Source organism: Mugil cephalus, chromosome 10, assembly GCF_022458985.1.
Source record: "Mugil cephalus isolate CIBA_MC_2020 chromosome 10, CIBA_Mcephalus_1.1, whole genome shotgun sequence".
Lineage (NCBI taxonomy): Eukaryota > Metazoa > Chordata > Actinopteri > Mugiliformes > Mugilidae > Mugil > Mugil cephalus.
Window position 1 is genome coordinate 12555748 of NC_061779.1, and position 21429 is coordinate 12577176.

General features: G+C 43.9%; 1 protein-coding gene across 2 annotated transcripts; it reads right to left on the reverse strand.

Annotated features, from left to right (window-relative positions):
• Nucleotides 1-2960: 2960 nt before the first annotated feature.
• LOC125015538 (hepatocyte growth factor) lies at nt 2961-21000 on the reverse strand. 2 transcript variants are annotated; one of them, XM_047597498.1, is made up of 18 exons: nt 20803-21000; nt 19008-19167; nt 18582-18694; nt 17915-18029; nt 16151-16299; nt 14771-14891; nt 13711-13829; nt 11248-11413; nt 11017-11150; nt 10068-10161; nt 8795-8925; nt 7863-7892; nt 7221-7326; nt 6260-6334; nt 5866-6015; nt 5650-5756; nt 5187-5329; nt 2961-4662 (listed from the first exon to the last, which is right to left on the reverse strand). In XM_047597498.1, the coding sequence occupies exons 1-18, from the start codon at nt 20852-20854 to the stop codon at nt 4483-4485; spliced, it is 2145 nt and encodes a 714-aa protein (XP_047453454.1). In that variant the 5' UTR covers nt 20855-21000; the 3' UTR covers nt 2961-4482. The 2 variants fall into 2 exon arrangements, with proteins under 2 accessions (XP_047453454.1, XP_047453453.1); XM_047597497.1 differs by having other exon boundaries at nt 19008-19170.
• Nucleotides 21001-21429: the final 429 nt, after the last annotated feature.

The following is a 21429-nucleotide window of genomic DNA, read 5'->3' on the forward strand; positions in this document are numbered from 1 at the left end:
TATTTATACATTCGGCAGCAGACATGTGCACGCTCCATGTGCAGATTCCAGTTACAGGTCTATGAGGGCAGTGGTTAGCACAGCAAGGAGGTTTCTGTTTCTGGTTCATGTTCTCCCCATGTGGGTTTTCTCCAGGTGCTCCGGCTCCCTCCCACAGTCCAAAGACATGCTCCTTAGGTCAATTGGCGCTTCAAAATTGCATGTGAGCGTAAGTGGTTGTTTTTCTTTCTGCGATAGCCATGTTGTAAACTACCTTTTGAGGGTGTACCACCGCCTCTCGCCCAATGACGGCTAAGACAGGGTCCAGGCCCCTTTAGAGCAGGGGCCTGCAAACTACTTTTACAGTAGTTTGCACACCCTGCATAGCTTCCCCTGTGGCACAGTACAATTAAAAAAAAAAAGCCTGTCTTTCATTTTGAATGGGAGTGATCGTTTTTAGCTTTCTTACATGGTCCAGCAACCCCACTGAATTATATTTTTCCGTCTTCAGTTGATGCAAATTGGAAGGCTAACTACTTAGCTCGCTAGAGTTTTACAGCAGCTCCTGCGTTTAACCACTCATGTGGAGGGAGATCATTGTATTGTACATCAACCAAGTTTAAAATGCAATATCGAGGATATATGATAGAATACATGCAAAACACATTTTTTTTTTACAATCTACCTCCACTATCTTCACAATCTACTGATCAATCGCAATCACTTATGCCCCGCTCTAGAGGATAAGTGGGAACAGATACCGAATGAATGAATTCCAGTTCATTAAGTGCAGTAGTGGAAATGAATCGTTTCTAATGTCACAGCCCTGCACTAAATCTTCCTGAGTGTTGTGGTATTGGGCATTTGTTAAAACCGTGTTTTCCTTTTGGAGGCGGCGCTGTGTGGTGATATTGAACTGTACTGCTTTGTACCGAGACATGTTTGTATTATTTTGACAACCCCGTTTTAGTCAAGAGCACTGCGTTTAATCCAGTGTAACAGCACCACAAACTACAGCCCCGTTCCCCGTGCTGTTCCGACATTCGCTGAACATGTTCTGGCGAGTGAGTGTACATCTAAATTTGTGGGCTCATAATATTAATACTGAACCAGCGAAAACACTGTGGAGCTCAGCGTCGACCCCTTTCATAATATACTTAGCAATTTCATTCATTATTGATGTAAAGCTTTTAAAATCCTTCAAGGAATAAACTTCAGACTCACTTTTGCACACATACTCACGTTTACTTATTGTATTAAATCGATAGGATTCACAACACTGAACACAGTCACTAGTCTGAAAGTACATTTTAAGCTGTGAGGAAAAGCATACAACATACCGAAGCCCTCAAAGAAAGGCTAGAATTTAATTTATTGAGGTGTGAATTGACAAGTAAAGTGAGGGAGAGGGCAGAACAGTGTGTCAGGTTACAGAATGAAATGCGGGTAGGAGAAGGATGCTTATGAAAGCTTGTGAAAGCTGCTATAGTCTCAGCCACTCCCTTCTTCCTCAGCTCTACACATAGCGCTTGGCAATACACACACGGGCACAACACAGCCCTGAAACTTTCCACAGAGACAAGAGAAAGTGCTTAAAAAGAGGTTAGATGACATTACGTAGACAACCCAATTAGATTATGAAAGATATTCTTAACGAAGGCTGAAACTCAATGATCTGTAATGGGAGTCCTGTGGCTTATAAAAGCCCTTCCCTGGAATAATCAGTCTCTCTCTCATTTTCCATCTTTCTCTCCCCGCCACACTCTCATTCATGTGACACACGCATCCACGGGGATTGAGAGGAAGATCTCTGCATGCAATTGTCAGCCAGCTGTGGGAGCATGTGTGACTCCACTGCTACACTGTTTGAATCTCAATGGTCAACCATCTTGAGAGGAATAAAGTCGTCTCGGCGTCCTGAAAAATCGGAATTGGGGCGCCACAGGAAGACCATCTGTGCTGCTGTATTCATTCTGAATGCGGCGCCGCAAATTCGGTCTCGATTCTGTCCTCACAAAACATTCAGTCAGAGGCGCCTTTGCTTGCGGTTATAAGGAAATACAGTGAAAATTAATTATTGCCCTTAATCATATTTTTATCGCTTGTCTTTCTAAACGGCGCTTTTCACGCCGCGTTCAGCGGCTCATTAGCCTCCTGGATGCTGTAGATCTCACGGTGCACTAGCCGGAGGCAGGGAGGGGCGGGGTGACGTCCTTGCGTCCGTTTCCTTGTTTGTGCCGGCGTTTTCTTGTCTTTCCGCCCGTCCACCTGACCTACAGATGAAAGCGAGCTCCCTTCACGTCATCTCCCTTTGATGCCTCCACAGTATCTGTTATCACAGAGTGTGCGTTTGCACCGTGTGTCGTGTCAGCATCGGCGCACAAAGTGTGCACTGCAACAGAAAATGTCGATCCCGGTGTATTTTCTGCTTGCTCCATAAGTTCTTTAATGCAACATCAATGGATTCAGCGTTTAATCTCCAGCTCTGAGTCGCCCCTCTCCTGCGCTCTTTCACCTTTACTTTACGCACTCTCCCTCTCAACCCCCTCTCACACGCACTCACGCTCTTCACATCTGTATCTCACCCCTGGTCTTTTAAAACTCTGAATGGGGCGACAGCGAAACGCTGCTACTCTGTTGTAGTGTTCGCTCAGGAGCAGCTTCAAGGCAGGAGCGGTTTTGTGTGCGTAGGAATGTTCCCTTTATGTGTAAGTGGATGAGAATGTGGCCATAGATGTGGGAGTGTGTGCAGTGGGGGGGGAGAGAGAGAGAGATTAGCGAGATTACCGAGAGATCCTTATAGCCTCTGTGCTGCTGTGGTGCCATCTCCTGGCAGTAAAGCACAGCACCCTTAATTACACAGCAAACAAGGGACTCGCATGAGGCGGTGCACGTTTGCATTCAGAGTAGAAACAGGCCATTCAAAAAAAAGAAAAAAGGGAAAAAAAAGTGCGGCATTTAAGACACGACACGTAAAAGCGTAGAATACAAAGAACATTTAATATGGTGACAAAAGCCTTTCAAATAATTGCTGGAATTGGGTTTAACATTAAGCATATTACACAAGATTAAATTTTTAGTATAATGTACATTATGAATGGAGACATAAGGCAGCACTGTACGACTAGTTGAATATAGCAGCTTGCGACATCTTTCAGTGCACACACTTCCACGCGCGGGCAGGGGAGGGGACGATCATTTTCTCACGCTCGCACAAACATAACGTGGCTACGACATGAAGCCATCTCTATCATTTCGGCTGCTAAAAGAGGTGGGTTAATTTTTTCGAAAGGCCGTTCAGTCATCACAGTGAAGCCCATTCCAGACAGTGCCGTTACAAAGACCGTCCCATCCGCAAAGTTTGAAGCTGCAGACTTTGTGACACTAATAGCAAGAGTGGAATGGAATTGGGGGTCTGCCAAGGTCTGAGAGTGGGGATAATTCATTCAGTTCAAACACGCACACACACACACACACACACACCATCTCCCTCTGCAGTTTTCTTTTTGCATACAGACACCGCTGCAGAAAAAAACATACAAACACAGACACACCCATGCTGAATCAACGCTGTGTAGTAGGAGCTCGTGTGTACACATTTTACGTCATCAGATTTCTCTTTGTATCATTTAAAGGCCGGGTACACATACATTCATTGTATCTACACGCAGAACAAACGTCATCCTCATATATACAGTGGTATTGTGATAACATTACAATACTGAATTTATTCTAATTGCCGTACATGTCACGCCACAACGAGACAGAACCTCGACTGAAAGACAGCACACTCCACATCGCTTACCTGCCTCGACATTCGTGTTCTTTTATCGTAGATCTATAAGACCTAAATTACCTTTAGAGTGTCACAAATACACTCATTAAAATACTATGTACACTAAGGACCACTTTATCTAAGCCCCCGGAGATGCATGCAGCTTGGTAAGAGTGCCCTTCATATTGCCCTACCACTGGATAGTTTTCTAAGTGGCCCATCGATGTACTCTACAAAGGGAGCTGCTGAACTGCTGCATTTGGTGTTCAAAACATTCAAGTAATACCAGGAATCAAGAGTATTCACATACACACATGCAGCTCTGGTAAATTTGCTACTCAAAAATAAAAAAACTAAACAAAACAAAAAAAAAAAAAAAATGAAATGGGTGAAAATCTAATATTTATTTACCTGCTCTGCTCCCAACTCTATGAAAGACACAGCTTTGTCCTTTCTGTAACATTCAGCTTCTATTGGGTCCCTTCTTTGCCTGTTAGCTGCTCCAGCAATATTTTTATGTCTAAGACATGAACAGTATCACTTCTTTCATAATCAACGACTCTCAGAATCAGTATGGATAGTGTAAGTGCATCATCAGATCACCTTCCTATTGATCTCTGGGCCACGCAGGTATGCAGAACGTGGAAACCACATGTCCTGAGTGCGCTGCTTAAGACACATTAAGTAGAGGCTCTAGATTTGATTTAGTTCCCTTGATCGTGGCGCCTCTAGATGATCTCGGGGTTCGGGTAATATTTGAAGACTTTATAGATCCACTGCGTGTAGAAGGGCACGTTGATGAAGATGCTGGGCTGGTTGGCCCGAGCGCAGCCTCTGCCGTGGACGCTCACGCCGACAATAACCCTGATGTCACCGTCTTGACACACGAGAGGGCCGCCATAATCCCTCTGCAAAATTGGAGAAGCAGACAGCACATTGTTCTACGTCAGTGGCTGACAAAAGGCGAACGTCAAGGGTTCCATTTTTGACGGGGTGAATGAAAGAAAAAATGTGTTGTGGCACCCTCGGAGACAGACAGAACCATCGCGTTGTGAACATGAGCAGCACTCTTCCGAAGCTACAAACCACAAACTCAAGTTTTTGATAGCTGATGAAATTTAGCGCAACAGTCTCCAGCTGCTTTATTTACAAGAGACTCGATGCTTAAGCCCACTGATTCACATAACACTTGTTTGAGATTTAGATCAAACTGGGCTTTGAAAGCTCAGCGTTCAACCAAGGCGCTAATATCTCAACAGATACAAACTGGGAGCAATTACTTAATACAAATGCGTTACAACTAATTCTTGTTTACCAACAAGGACTTGCCGCACTGAACAGACTCTAGTGTGGACTTGTTGTTCTAATCTAGTCATTTGACCCTATGTTAAAATAGTAAAACAACTCACTAAGAACATAATGCGCTGTTTACCTCACACACGCCCTCATTCCTCCTCCCTCCTGCACAAATCTTGGTGTTGGTGATGTGGATGTTGCCTCTGTGCATCTCCCTACACCTGTCTCTGCTGACAATGGGCAGGTCCACTGCCTTCAGTACGTCCTCGTGGCCGGTGCCTGAAAGAGACGAAAGTTGCACTTTATTGCATGTGTTCTGCAGCGTATATAATACAAATGTTACCTCTGGGCTGCAAAACTGTGTGCAGTCTCGTCTTCTTTTTATTGAATCAACAAACCATACTGACCCAGGGTTAACATATTTCTCAAGTTATACAGAGGGCCGTTATTATTTACTTTTGCATCTCAGCTCTGTACCATTTGAAAATAATGGTGACTGCGGCAGGAGACGTGCAATATATTGAAAACCCTGGAGACCAAGAGAATAGCTGCTGTACGTACAACAGCTGGAGTAAATGGTCAATATAGAATATTTGTACCTTTCGTCTCTCCCCATCCGTACATTTTACAAATTGTTCTTTCCGGAATGGAGCACCCAGCCACGGGCAGCTGAATCGTGTGGACATTGTCTGCAGGGAGGGCAGGCCTAGACGTATTTAATGAACACACAAAGTGCAAAACATGATGAACATTGCACACACACAATATATTCTTTATACTGTACATACATTGAGTTTATTCGTCAAGGCACGTACTTTGAAAGTCTTAATAGGGCTAAACTGGAGCCTTCTGGGCCACATATCACATGTTCGATGCTGACTTCTTGTCTCCTGGTCCAGTCAGGAGCGCCCTCTTGGATATCAGAGACTCCCAGCCACACTCGATACTCACTGAGGTCTGGAACACTGAACACACAAGACAGAGTTAACATTTCAAAAGTGATTCAGCATTTATTACTCTTTTCTGAGCCGCTACAGACAGACGGCAGCAACTGAAGGCAGCTATGCTTGAATTAAGAGAAATACATGCGAACTGAGGGAATAAATCTTACTTTTAATACGCAGAGGGAAAAGAAAGAGTTTGGCACTGACAGTTCAAGGTTTAAGCAGCAAAACTAACAAAAGAACTGACAGCGAGCATTGACGTTACCATGAGGAGAAGCACTGTCTGTCAGTAAGTACCCATTTCTCTCGTATGAGTGATCCACCACACCAGTGCACTGATCTGGAAGGGACATAAAACACAAATGACATACAAAGGATTAATCGAATATAGCAGCTGCTGTGAAATACTGTATAACCTCTTTCTGTCATCACTAGAACACAAGAACTATGACAGTCCATAAAATCACGTTCCGTTCCCAGGACAGTTTGCAACTTTTTTTTGTTTAAAAAAAAAAAAAAGCACAATGGAGATCATGATTGTATTTAACTTGTGGCTTCTTTGGAGTTTCTTTGGGTGCGGTGACACACGGTTTTCTCACATGCCTCATAGATGTACAGTATCTATGAGTCAACACAGTGACTTTCGGTAAGCTGACATTTCAGCTCTGCTCGACGATGACAGTAAAGCGAGAACCAGATGTGTCGTTACCCCGAATATCTTGAAAATATTAAGAAAATAGTAGATCTTTGTTGCACAATTTTGTCTTTGGCTTTTGGGTTCAACAGCAGACACGGTTTGTTTGCCAGCGGCTGGCAGTGAGACGCATGCCGTGCTCTAGTCCAGCTGAACCCTGGCCATCTCTTCAAGGCCGTTATTGAGGGCATGAGATGCTGAACCAGCCGGGCATGCTACCGAGCAATCAGACTAGTCAAACAAACTGGATGTGGTCAAACACGACTGGGCACAATACGCATCTAGTGCAAAAACAGCCTCTGTATAACAATTACTTTCTTCTAGAGTTGCACAAGTTTTCTTCTGCATGGAAATACAGACTGATCCTTAAGTGATGAATGTGCCTCTATAATGAGTCTGAATGCAAGTTTGTCAACAGAATAGAAACTAAAAACCAAAACAAAAGAATGGATTCAGCCGTGGTCTGGCAGCATGGTCTGCTACTCTCTGTTTCAGTGGCAGGGGAAAATGTGTAGAATATTTATTAGCGTACCCTTTCTGTATGCTGACCATCCAGCTGCCGTCTGATATGCCCACTGGACCTCCTCCCACAATCCTAGTTCTCTTATGGACAAAACATCCCACAGAGGACAACTCACCTAGAAGAAAAAAAAACACACACATACACGACCAATTGTTTTAATGTGTCATAAAGTCTACATTTCATTTAAGCCATAGAAACGCACCCTCACGCAGACACTGCACTTAATGTTGACATGTTGTTTACACAGTCACGATAGAGGAGGCACTTGAGCTGCCTAATGATCCGTCATTATATATAAAACAGAACCTGTTATTCCGATGAGGCAATTAATTAAGGTCTGTTATTGAATATGTTAACTGAACACATGGGCGTAATTTGAACTACAATATATCTGCTCGTGAGTTATGTGCAGGAGAACAAGTCCCACAAAGACACGCACAGAAACAGATGTCACCGCAACAACATAATGCCTTGTGTCGCACCATAATGGCTGGATATGAAAAAAAAAAAAAAAAAAAAAGGGCTCCAACAAGTTCTGACAAAAAAATAAATAAAAGGAATAAAAACCCCACTATTGGCTTTGGAGTCTATCAAATACAGATGGGCAACTTATTACATCTGAAACACCAACAGACAGGCAGAGACACTCACCTAGTGGGATGTTGTTCTGTGAAGCATCACCTGCAGAGAAGAGGGAAGACGATTAAATGATCAAGGCACATAAAGAGATACGAGTGCGTACACCTGTAGCCACAAGGGACTTTCATATATAAAAAAAATCAATCATAATGTGTTTATAATGAACACCAGGTGTCCATTTTTTGTTAACATTTCACATTCTTGCACGTAATTCAGATCATATCAGCACTGCACTGCCAGCAATATTAAGGAGTTATTTCTTTTAGTTGACTTGTAATATTCTGGTGTTAAAATCATTTTCACTCTTAAGCCACGGTTTGATTAGCGGTTAGGTGATAACGCTGCTTGGTAATGTTTTGGAAAATCTGGTTTGGGAGAAATACACCTTTGTAGAACATCCAGTGAGCCATTCTGCATTATTTGCAACGGACATCTGGATGCTGGTCTTTGCTTTGCTACATGCCCCCCCCCCCACACACACGATCACACTGACTGTTCCACTTGGTTGCAAATAGCGTTATTGGCTACTGACACCTGGGTGCAAAGAGCATCTGCTTTAAGGTTTTGCGTAACAACAGATTAACAGGTTTTTACTAGCCACATGCACACAGTCATAATGCCTCTAGCTCTCGGTCCATGTGGGAATACTTAGAAAGACGGCTCCTCCCCAGTCTCCATGATGAGTTGTGATGTCCTGTGAAATACACTGACGTGCGAGTGTAGACAGACTCGCACACTGCAAATAAAGCGTGTGTGTGTGTGCAACTGATGTAGACAGCCGGAGTGAAAACAAATCTACGCTGGCTTGTTCTTTGATCTAGAAGATAGATAAACCTTCAATGTCACACAGACGCACGCATTGTTTTCTCTAAATGTGCCTTTTCTGTGTTTGATTGTGTGTGTGCCTGTGTGCATATTGGGTGTGCAGAAATCCGTGCACTCACATGGTTTGACATTGCAGTAGTCCCAGGGTATGGCAGAATTGTTGGTGTAGCACCAGGGACCGTGTTTGTCTTTATCGGGATTTCTGCAGTAGTTTCCCTCCAGGCCAGCCATCAGCATGCCCCTTTCACCACTGGACAAAAAAGAGAAACACAAAAGACCCCTTAACTAATCTCTAATCATCGTGTAGTATGTCCCAAAGGCAATGTTCAAGACAAAGGGATTTATACGGCTGTTTTTATGTATTTAAACAGATAATTTGGCTTTTGGTCAGATTAAAAAGATTCCCCAGTGATTTATGACTATCAGTAAAAGCTGAATGAATTCAGGATAAGATCTGGGCAGCCAAACTACACAGCTGCATAAGCTCTTTCCCTTCAGACAGACAAGGAGGTGGTCTGCAAAGGAATTACTCACTGAGACGCTATGCACCCACCTACATTCACATATCAAAAACATGCTCATGCAGACGTATCCCACATATCACTGTATTCTCATAAGCGTTTCAAAAACACTACCAACTACAATCCTTTCTCACAACTGATAAGATACAGAACTGTAATGAGGAAGGCAGACACAAGAGAGGGAGTTCTTGGTGCAAAATTACAGAAATCAAGTGTTTGAAATCAGTGTTTACATGTTGTATCCCAGGTCTCACTGTGACTCCCTAACCCTGACTTTTGACCCAAGGGCAGGAGCCGAGCAGTGGAGCGGAGTGGCTTTGAAGTGTTCCTACAGAGGAGGGGGGTTTGGGGGTTTGGTGTCAAAGGTGGGGAATGAAGTGTATATCCCCCAGCCAAGTTATCACTGGGAGTCATTCCTGCTGAGTTAGGTCATCTTCAGGGAAACACTCATCCAGCCATTAGTAGATGTTGTACAGGCTAGTCATGGCACCCGCAGGAGCCGTTTTCTCCTCTGAGAAGCAAGAGGCTCGACTTGATCCGCTAACAACAATAAGACTTAACAAGAGGTCAATAATAAGGTGCCTGTCTGCATTCAGGGTTGCACACATGGTTCTCAGAAACACAGACACATTGTCCTGCACAGTGGGGCCGTCACACACAAGCTTGTTTCTCAGATCTTTTGGAAACCCATAAAATTTGCATGTATCCCGCTCCTTATTTCTGGTTTTCTTTGATTCCTCCTAGCTCTAAACTTTCTAGTCTTAGAACTGTGATGTCAGATTTAGACAGAGGCGATTGTCTCTTACTTATTGATGGTGCATGTCTTGGGAAGTTAATAAGTTGGGAAGTAGCAGGGATGCAGTGAGCTGACCTGTTGCTGTGGTTCATCCAGGGAGCACAGGGCAGGTTTGACCTCGTCCTTGACTGCTGCCCTTGGTAATTCTCTCCAAAGCTTTCATAGCATTCTGGATTTGGACACAAATGAGGAAATAAAATCAGACACATGCATCACATGCAAAGAAGAAAGAGCTTTGGAGTTAAAAAAAAAAAAAAAACCTGCAATACAGGCTTTACAGGAATTCTTTTCCAGTTCAAAGTATATAGAGCTACTGAACTAAAACTTAAAAAAACAAAACAAACAAACAAAAAAAAAACACAAACAAACATAACAACAATCCTGACTATTTTTTATATCTATCACATCACAGAATATTTGCAAGGATAACAATAAAAAAAGAAGTCATCCACAGTAGTGCATTAGAAAGCTACAGGTCATAAATACGTTTTTTTTTTTCAAGCTGTCACTCTGCATTTCATTTCTATATGGGAATGTACTCAACCCCCAAGGGTAAACCACAACAGAAACCCTTGAGTGGGTTTATAATCTCAAGGCAAGGCCACACAATCTCAGAAGAAGAAGTATCCCTAAGATCTCTTGGGAAATTTGAATTTGCGTACTCAGACACAGATCTACATCTTTCACTTCTAAATCTCTCGCTGCCCCAGAAAGAATCCCAACCAACACTAATCCTTCAGCCCCGTCTTCCGCTGTCCAGTGAGACATGACCATCTTGAGCTGCTGTCAAATTTTATTTCTGTGAGACGCGGTGGTCAGTCCTTCCCACAGTCGTATAAGGCTACAGTTTTCCGTGGGGATGGAGAAAACGTGGTTACAAACAGATATGTGCGGTTACAGGGTCTCATATGAACTCCGGAGTCCACCGAATATGACAGTGCCAGATATTTTCGCTTCAGACGCAAAGAAAATATGCTTTTCCCTAGCTGCTTTCAGTGTCTGATAAAGCTGTTGAGTTTCTCACCACTGACAGGCTTGTTGTGGGCGCCGCACTGAGGAATGTGGGTGCAAAGCATCGTGCGGACTCTTGGGTCCGTAGTGAAGCACCAGGGGGATTCTTGACCATCTGGATTGCGGCAATAGTTCTCTCTCAGGTCTCTGGAAAACACAGAGAAAGCCGTGCTGTAATCTGCTTGTCTGTGACTGCATGTTGGCGAACGAGTGCATGGCCGTCTCATGTGAGTTTCTGACTCACTTGCAGGGGTAAGCTTGAGGTATGAATGTGTGGTTATGGGGATGCTGAGAGTCCCAGCGTTGGCAGGTGAGTCCAGTGGGCGTCACGTCCACCGCCCCCCTGTAACCCTCTCCTCTGCCGTGGTAACACTCGGTCGTTTCCACCACATTAGTTTTATGCGGCGTTTCTGTGGGAGAGAAAGCATATTGCATGGCGTGAATGAACATACTTTGCAACGTATTCGCTCAAATAACTTAAGATTTTATCAGTCTGGAGAAACAATTAAGCCACTAGGTTTTATTGTTACGTTCTCTCCTCTCGCTTCTCTTTCACACACACTCTAAATGGCCTCTGAAGCCCATGGGGAGAATAAAAACGCAGACAAAAAGCAGGCTGAGGGATGTGCTATAAATGGGAAGAGACACAACTGAAATTTAATACAAGTCGGAAAACATTCAAATGCGAGAGCATGGCCCTGTGAGATTATAGAAGACACCTATGAAAGCCGCTTCCTTAATAACGTATTTCCTCCAACATGCCTTCTGCAAACACAAACACTGAATAAATAAATACTTAATGACAGCTAAACTGCAGACAACTTCCAAATCGGCTTAAATCGCATGCAATTGTAGATTAAAAGAGAATGGCGTCCATAGAAATTATTGCTGCGATTTGCATGGGAAAGGAAAACAATACATAAGAGCCCAGCTGGACTGAAATGATGGATGAAGATTTCTTTCTGAACTGTGGCAACGTTTGAAAGAGCGTGTGTGTGTGTGTGTGAGCTTCACATGAACCTTTTGGAACATTGGTGAACTGCACTGTAGGTTAGAAAATAATACGGACCACAGATATCTCCATTTGCCTGCCATTTGTGAATATTTTTTTTAGGTTTTTCCCCCTGCGGAAGTGCTGGGAAAATGCCCAGGAGGAGAATTTCCACCAGTTCAGTTGTGATTTGCATTTCACCTGTACAACAAGGAAGTTTCAGCAAAGAAACCCGCTGGTGTAGCATAATGTGACAGTCCAAGAGAACAGAAACTTGTCTTTCAGGCTTGTAAAAATGCCTCTCCAGAATTTAATTTAGACTGTTCCCATTTAGATTTTTATCTCCCAGCTGTCACCAAATAGTACAGGCTTTGATGGCGGCCAAGTCAGTTGACCTGAAAATCACACTCTATCTTCATACACAGTTCTTGTGGCAACATACACAAGTGCCATAGAAACAGTAATAATGAAGAGAAAATATGCATTGTGACTATGACATGACGAAACGCTGAACTGCTTCACTGTCTTGGATACCTGTATCCAACAGATACCACTTCCTCTGTGAGCTTTGAAGATATCTGGTTTAAAGAGGCTGGGTGCAAAACTGGAAAAAATAAGGCAGGAAATCTTATCTGCTCCACTTTTCTTTGCAGAAAAGGCTGCTCATTACGGACAAGTTACGCGAGTTCAGTGGCCTGAACATTGTACATGATTGTATCCAGAAATGTGTGAAGCTGCAGATATTCAACATCTTTCATCCCCTGCCCATGCAATGTGTCTAAAAATAGATATGCACTGGTTTGACAGTAAACAAAAGAGGCGGCGGCGTCAAAAGAATACTTTATCTCTCTGTCTGTTGCTCTGTCCTCTGTGCCTTGTTTTGATTAAGACTAACTGGGCCGTAAACTTGGTCTGTTTCCCAAAAACCTCCCATATCAGAGAGAAAGTGAGAGAAGGGTAGAGTGCACGGGGTAGGAGACGGTTTCTAGAGGGGAGAGAACCAGGGGGAAACAATGAATCACTGAGCGCGTGGAGGAGTGCCATCTAGTAAACATGGTGCCAGGACTGCTGATGTTTCTAGCAGGCCAGGCTCGAGAGAAATAAGCTGAGCCCAACAACAACACCGCCAGTGCTCTCTCGGTTTTTTTGCTTCCCAAGACCCACAGTGGCTGCTCGCTGGTTGCAGGGTCAACAACAAGCGTGCGCTATCTGCTAGTTTACTACGAGTGCAAAGATCCACGAAGCCAGACGGGACGCTAAGCGCTCGCATCAATCACACCGCTCGCACTGAGTGCGCGAGGTGTAATGAAAGCGATCTGCTTGTAGTGTGCGTGACCCCGCTGTCGTGTCTGTATGTGTTACAGGAAGTTAATGCGGAGCCGTAACTGAGCCCCGTGAAGTTTGACTACCGCACGTTGGGCTGGCATAGAACAATAAACAGCCAGCCAGTGGTGCGAGGGGAGAAAAAAACAAACATTCTGTTTAGAGAAGACATAACAGCGAGCCGAGCCTTTTAGGGGAAACTCGTGTGTCTGTTCTATAGCGTCGGCCAATGAGATGGAGAGGGGTGGTAAAATGAAAGGATGTTGCGAAGTCGGTGCTGGCGAGCGGACATCTACGCATGACCGTAAGCGGGTGTTTACAGTCATGCGTAGATGTCCGCTTAACACGCATGACTAATGCTAAACACATAAACAAACATGCATACGTGCTTACCACAGACTTTGATGTTGCAGTACTCCCACGGTGTGTTTGGATCTGTGGTAAAGCACCAGGGTCTGTGGCGTCCGTCTGGGTTCCTACAGTAGTTATCATCTAGGCCCTTGTTGGGGTACCTAATAGAAAACATGCAGGCCGATTAGCTTCATCTTTAGAAGTTGCATAAGAGTGAAAAGCTATTACACACGTAGCACGCTGCTCTTACATAAAATCATGTAATTCGGGCGCATAACACAATTTTTAAATTACGCATGTACCTGAATGGAATATCAAGTTTTCTAAATCCCTCCCCCCATATCCCCAATAGAGCGAAATAGTCGAGAGATTATGCTGCACGCAGTCGATGCAGCAAAAGGCTCCATCTGTGAATCTGTTCACAGCTCAGGGGGATTGAGGACGATAATAAGATCCACCACTACAGGTGTTCTACAATGAGTCATCCCGTAAGTCCCACATCCCCTCAGGCCTGCAGCCTCGAGGCGCGCAGCATCAGACTTCGGGACCCTCTCATTGCATCGGCGCTACGAGCAGTCTGGGACCTCCTTTACACAAACAGTGGGATGATTAAGGATGTGTTAACGAGTCCGCGCTAATCCGGACCACCTGCCATCCAGCTAGCGGGAACGGACTTGAGACAGACGCACACAGCTGTGCGCGCACCCGCGTACACAAACAGAGGTCGCGCGGGGAATACTTATACAGATTAAAATATATGGCCTCCCCGAAATACGCATACATTTATCCAACCGATTAGGCACAAGTCTGCTTAGAGCTTAAAGGAATTTATGCCAATTAAGTCAGGACGAATAGTTTTCCCAGCATACCGCTGTTAAAAATACACAATCACACGAGCCAATGGCATTCCTCTGGGGGAGGTTTTCACTTGTTGACTCCAAATCACTTCATCTCTAGTGGAAGTGCACAACAATCACAGAAAACTATTGTGCGAACTTACTGTTGCATGAAAGTTAGTTTACAGCTATTATATGCATCGATGTGTGTGGGTGTGAGTGTGGCTGAGCGCGCGCGGCTTTGCGCGGATGCGCGTGCGCCTCACCTGTTGGGGTTGTATCGGTGTTCGTGCGGATCGCTCAGGTCCCAGCGCTGGCATTCTCTCCCACTTTCTGTGTGGTCCATTGGTCCTCTGTAATCTTCCCCGTTGCAGTTCATACACTCAACTACACAGAAAAGGACGCGCGGGACAAAACTGTTAGAGTTGGAGAAGAGATCAGAAATCGTATATCCAGACAATCGCACAGTACAAGAGCCATCTGTTGACGGAGCTATTAACTTCCAATTTACTACGTTTCACTTTGTAATTTTTGCTTAATAATGCCATAAATGCAATAGCTGACAGAGTCCAATTATGTACATTATACACACTGTATGTGTGTAAACACACACTATGTCAGACTAATGCAGGCACGAGGTCTGTGAGGAAGAGAAAGCACCATTTGATGCGTGGTGAGTAGTGTAGGCCGTCCCACGTAAACAACAGACAGGATGTAGATTAAAAACAGATGCTCATGAGTCCAGCCCTGTCATGACAGACCACGCTTAATACCACAGGCTCCCTGTGTATTTGTACACGCCATGTTTGTGTGTCTGTGTATATGTTTCTTATTAGGACCATTTAATTTCTGGAGAAACCCTTCCAGCCATTTCGGTCTGGAAGAGCACAGACTTTCTATCAAAATAAAAAGTCATTACGTCCACTGTACAACTTGTGATAACCCCGCGGGACACCATATGCGAGTTGGAGCCCGAGAAGGATTCCTATTTTGTCTTATCGAACCCCAACCTGGCTCCTCATTAAAGTGATCCAGTGTCATGCATGCAGAGGAAACGACCCCTCTGACAGCCCGAATCCCCAGCGATTAGATAACAGAGGTCATTATTATCCCTTCTTTCAGGGAGACATCAGCGCCCGACTGCAACATCGTGTGATATAACGGAGTGGCTGAAACCCACGTAGAAAGGAGCCTTGTCTTTCATCACAACCACATGTGTGCCACAGGGGTGGATAAATTGGCGAACAATTTATGTAGAGGAGACGACAGAGGGATTAATATCCTGTAACATTCCGACACTCGCTTCTATGGGTTCAAACCATTTACAAAACCCGAGCCCAACGGAATGAGAGGGGACAGCGTAAAACTGAGCCACACACCTGGAAACAGCTGCAGCTGACCTCAACAAATGAGGAAAACCTGGGCACTCGCACACATGTACATGCGGATACACAGCAGAGCAGAGCAGAGCGGGGCTACAGCAGAGCGACCGTTGCTTGGTCCAAGTATGTGATTGCCTAAGTTGCTGCAGCTCATTTCAGACAATCAAGGCTCCTTGGTGGAATAGTTTACAATGACGAATGAGTCGGCTCAGACACATGCAGACATACGTTGAGCGTGCGTGCGTGTGTGTGTGTATAGCCTACCCTGTGAGCACTGTGGTACGCCACACTCCTGGTGTCTAAATTGCGGCCGGGGGTCAGTGGTAAAGCACCACGGGCCATCGGTGGAGTTGTCTGGGTTGCGGCAGTAGTTTTCTCTGAGGTCCTTCTTCCTGAACTTCTTAGACATGAATCTGTCAGAAGCAGAAAAAAAAAGTATGTGCAAAAACCTGACAGTAACAGTAATAAACGGCACACGTAAAGCTATATTTTTAAAGAATATAAAAAAAAAAACACTCAAGGCCACAGTTTGCGTCCTTTCTCCTTCACAAGAGCGCTGCTGATGGACTGAAACCTGCTTGTAATATGACGAATGAAAAGTGTGGGAGTAACTGAAGTGAGACTGAATCACTGATGACACGATATTTAAATGTATAAATACTCAAAAGCAATGTTAGTTTTTCATAAGTTGGTCGTGTAAACACACTGACAAATGACTGGCTTGTTTTTTTCCACCCGGCTCGCACATGGCTGCGGTCACCAGTTAAGATGATCGGCACATGAGCGCAGCCTTTGAGTCAGGCTGTGTTTTTCCACACGATGATGAAAAGATAAAGCTACGACGTGGTCTTTCGAGCCGAGTGCGTAATGACAGGTACAGGAACGAGAAGGCCTTGGCTGGGCAATCAAAAAAGACAGGAAACCTTTCACTGATAAAAATGCCATTTGTTCTTGTCTGTGTGTCAGTTTCCCATGTCTGTGAGGCCACTGATAAAACATACAAAGTGCCTGGGTTTAATTACCTGATTTAAAGAGGCATTAATAGCGGCCTGATAAAGCAGGTTCACTGGAGGTACAAAAGTACACTGCCTGCTTTGATTCGTCTGCTGCTCACTACAAAGCTTTTCAAAGTCATTTAATACCTCTGAGGAAAGAGGGATCTGGATTTCTTTTTCCTTCTCATGGAAATATTAAATGTGTTATTTGCAAATATTAAACAATTTTTATAAAGCAGTTTCTAAATAATGAAGGTCAATGATGAAAAGAAAGCCCACAGCGTTCGCTCAAACAAAAAATAGATGATGCTTGACATCAGGCCCATAGTAAACTTTGTTCAATAGTATTTATTTCTCAGTTCTCAGTTTCTTGATCCCAGGAATGCATGACCACCATAAAACTTTAATATACTAGAAGATGAGCCAATAATTTATGGTGTTTCTAAAGAGAACCCTTTGGCTACCTTGGGTCAATTTGCATTATTAGTGTTTGTGAAGATAGTTGTGTCATGTTTCAGAAACCACGATGGTAACGTTTCACTGAAAGTACTTTTTTTTTGCGACCGCTAATGCAGTTATCTCATTCCCTACTGGTCAACCACCAGAAATCAGTGCTTCCCTTCCTATTGGGAAACATTGTGAAGTCTGCCTGCATGTTGAAAAATAATTATCTGGAAATTTAGATGGCTGATGTGCTTAGAGTTAAACCAAAAGGCTGCATATTAGATATGATCCTAATCCCAGCAAAACACACATTTGTACTCTCACACACCTAGATAAACAGTAGGGCCGCAGCAGGAAATGATCTGTGACTCTGTAAAGCGTTACAATGAGGTCAGATCTGATGAATGACTGCTCCCCGGAGCCTAATCAACCACTAATATATCATACTCATATACACATACGCTCATAGACACGGGTAGCCTCTAGCTACTACCTAATTGCACCACTAACGGGCCAGCAGTAAGAGTAGGAAGCAGCTTATAACACCAGTTTGTTTGACATTGTGCTGGAAAATACATCAGATTCTTACTTGTGTTCATGAGGAAAAGGAGAGGCCCAGGCCTGGCACCGGATCCCAGTCACTGTCACCGACCTCCGCCCCCTGTAACTCTGACCTGTTCCCACTATGCATTCTCTAACATAGTCTGGAAGATGGGGGACAAAGAGACACAATAGAAAATGGGTGAGCCAGCGTATGGATGATGAAGAAAACAGCCAGAAGGAGATGTTCAGTCACAATGCTGAGCCTTAACAAGGACACGACAATGCCAAAAATCAAATCTGTTTTCCTAATCTCCAAATTTTGGAATCCGCGAGCTAGCTTACACAACCTGCACGCTCGCTGTTGTGCTCAGACGGACTGAAATGGGGTGGGAATTTCCACTGTTTTCATAAACGGCGCTTAATGACAGAAAATGAACCATAATGTGCTGCAACACTACAAACACGACAATGGTCCATGCCCTTCCTTGTCATCCCCCTGAGGGTCGCAAGCATCACAAAGCTAAGATTGCCCTGAAAATGAGTATTTATATAGTAAGTCAGCTCTCCTGTGTACAGGGGCTCCACTGAAACAATGTTACTTTTTGGAAGCTGGACTATATAGAGGTTTTTTCTGATGAAATGTGATGAGAACTGTGAGAGACACTAGTTTAGCACTGGCTAACATGGAGAAAAGGAGGAACAGCAGAGGGCACCTTTCTTTTGATAGAGCTGGTAGTTGACGTTCTGGTGACTCTGAGCTCCTGGTGAGTTCCTGTCAAATGACAGCCACTCGCATTTCCTGTTTTTATGATCATACACGAACGCTCTAGAGAATGCAGGGACAGGGAGTGGAGGCAGATGGAACAGAAGATAAGAGAAGATTCTAATGATTAGTTTAAAAAAAAAAACAAACAGGCGAAAAACAAAAAAAAACAAACAGTTCACCAGTCACTTTGACAAAACTATTAGGCCCACAGAAGCATGCAAATTAGAGGCCTGCTCAACCAGAAAAACGACAATGAATTATGTCAGCAAAGTGAAGGAAGTCGTGGAGCCACCAGCGCTTTCACACAGTCTTACTTTACAGTGACACCAAAGAATCTTGCAGATGAACAAGTAATGTGTTCCACTAGACAAACCTGCATGTGAAGTTGAGTTTTCTGTTGCGACTGCATGCTTTGGCACACCTGGACAGGCTCAGCTTTCTGCTTTTCGTCAGGTGTGAGGAATCAGGAGACAAGGCGAGCAGTTGTATGCCATCAGTTCTCTGGTAGTCCTGAAGGGCATTTCTCCGGCCCTCTGCTAAACATTTAGAAGACAAGGTCATGCCCATTCATCCGGGGATAAATGTGACATTTTACATATCAAATGTCAACCTTTTTTTTTTTTTTTTTTTTTTTTTCTTTTGGTTTTTGTGTGTGTTTGTTTTTTTTTTTAACACAAATTAGAAAGTGAAAATGACAGAAGCAGTCGACGGCAACTGGTTTTGACAGACTTGCCACTGCAAGGCCCATAACTCTGAGAGCAATTAGGTGTTCTAGCATTTACTATTATTACAGACCCCACCCCACCCCCTTCCTTATAATATATAAAGAATATTTATTATCTTTTTTAGTATTTATAACAAACACGTATAAGACAACAAGTTCTCCTCTGGTAGACATCGTGTACAATCTGCGAACGAGTCCAGCTAGAACAAACATTATCAACATTACAATGTGTGAATTAGTCTGCCTTGACTCTGCATCCTTATTAGGTCTAGGTCATTTTTCACTGGCCCCAGATAAATGCAACACACACACACACACTAACCTGTTCCTATGTGCATGGGGACCTTTTATTGGCATAATGGAATCAGTAGCACCTCCCTAACTAATCATCTCTACCAACTGCCTAACAATCACCTAAGTGTAATAACTACCCCATAGCCAAGTCTAAACAAGTCTAAACAAGTATTAACCCTCAGTAAAATAAACACACACACACACACACACACACACACACAAAGTGGGGGGTAATAACTGCAGGGTGTCAATGTTGCCTCAGTTGTTGGCAGGTTCCTCTGCATAATCAGAGAAACACTTTGGACACACATTTACATTTAGAGAGAACAATCACGTGGCCTCCCTCCTTCTCTCTTCCTCCTACCTATTTCAACTAACCGTCAGCTCATATGCACTTAAGTAGAGTTAAGTGCTTTTATCCTTTCATCAACACACAACCACGCAACCTAAATCACTTGCCGAGTCTGTTGTTCCCGAGAAGCACCAAGACAATGCAATCACCAAATGATCATGTAAGCAACAGGAGTCAGAGCTGTTTTTTCTTCTTTCTTTCAGTTTGAATGGTTTCCAATATGCCCAATAAACCGGGGATCACAGAGGACCAGAGGCTGTTTGTCCGATTCTCAACTTGAGTTGACAGGCGCAGCAGTTTCTCTGCCCGGGTGCCAGTAAGAAGCGATGAACCGCGAAGGTTGCGCTCCGTTAGAGCCAGGGCTGGACGATTAATTTCATATTAGTTGCTCGTTTTGCAGTACAGTGAGTTATTTACTTTACCATAGTCATCATTTATTCCTCCACTTACCCAGACAGGTAGGCTATGCGTTCGTGCGTCCCTGCGCTGTGTAAGGAGCGCATTACTATGGCAGTGTGCGGACACGAGTAACACTTCACCTAGTCCACGCTGCGTTTTTGCGTAAAAAAAATAAAAAAATAAAATAATATATATATTTATATGCTAAGACAAAAGCCTACACAGAGCAAAAAGCCTACACGTATATCGCACGCAACAGTGACAAAGTTCAAGCCTCTCTTAACTCGTGTATGAGAATCTCGTCCGCTCTGCACGGGGCGCAAACCAGTGCGTTCAGACGCGGTGGCGACCAGGACATCAGCGACCCGAGCACTTTCAAATAGTTTCGGCCAAACTTACCAGAACAAGCGAGGACCAGGACGAGTCCGACAATGACCTCGTAAATCCACATGGCCTCACCACGCAACAGCGGAGCAAACTGGAAATGCGGCTTTCTTTGCCGTCGGAATTCAAGCGAGAGATGTAGCTTCTACCACTGCACAGAGGATGCGTCTCCTCTCTAAGTACTTCCTCGCCTCTCTCTCCCTCCTCCTCCTCCCCCTCCTCCTCCCCCGTCTCTCACTCTCTCACTCTCTCGCTGCACGCCTATCTCTTACTCTTTCTTGTTCTTCCTCTTTTCTTTTCTGTCTCTGTCCTTACCCTCCCGCCCCACACCAATCTTCACTTATATATATATATATTATTTCACGCATAATGTAACCAATCTACGTCTTTCTTTCTTTCTGTTTATTTCTTCATGCAACCAATTATAGTTTAAGGAAAAGCAGAGATTTGAATAAACAATGTGCAAGTATTGGCATATATACAACAAGTATTGCATTGCAACAAAAGTAACTGCATCTAACAAAAAGTATTGAATGACAAATGTAAAGTATTGAACTGCAACAAAAAGCATTGAATTGCAAACAGTGATTGGGTTGGGTTGTACACTGTACAACAATAATCATAATAATAAGATAGAAACTC

What these genes read in the sequence shown, in the direction of transcription:
- LOC125015538 (XM_047597497.1), bottom strand. Translation starts at nt 20,854, where the DNA reads ATGTGGATTTACGAGGTCATTGTCGGACTCGTCCTGGTCCTCGCTTGT. An exon ending in AAACTCAACTTCACATGCAG is followed by an intron (nt 18,695 to 19,007) that starts GTTTGTCTAGTG and finishes TGCATTCTCTAG; the next exon opens with AGCGTTCGTGTATGATCATA. An exon ending in GCCCTATTAAGACTTTCAAA is followed by an intron (nt 5,757 to 5,865) that starts GTACGTGCCTTG and finishes AAATACGTCTAG; the next exon opens with GCCTGCCCTCCCTGCAGACA.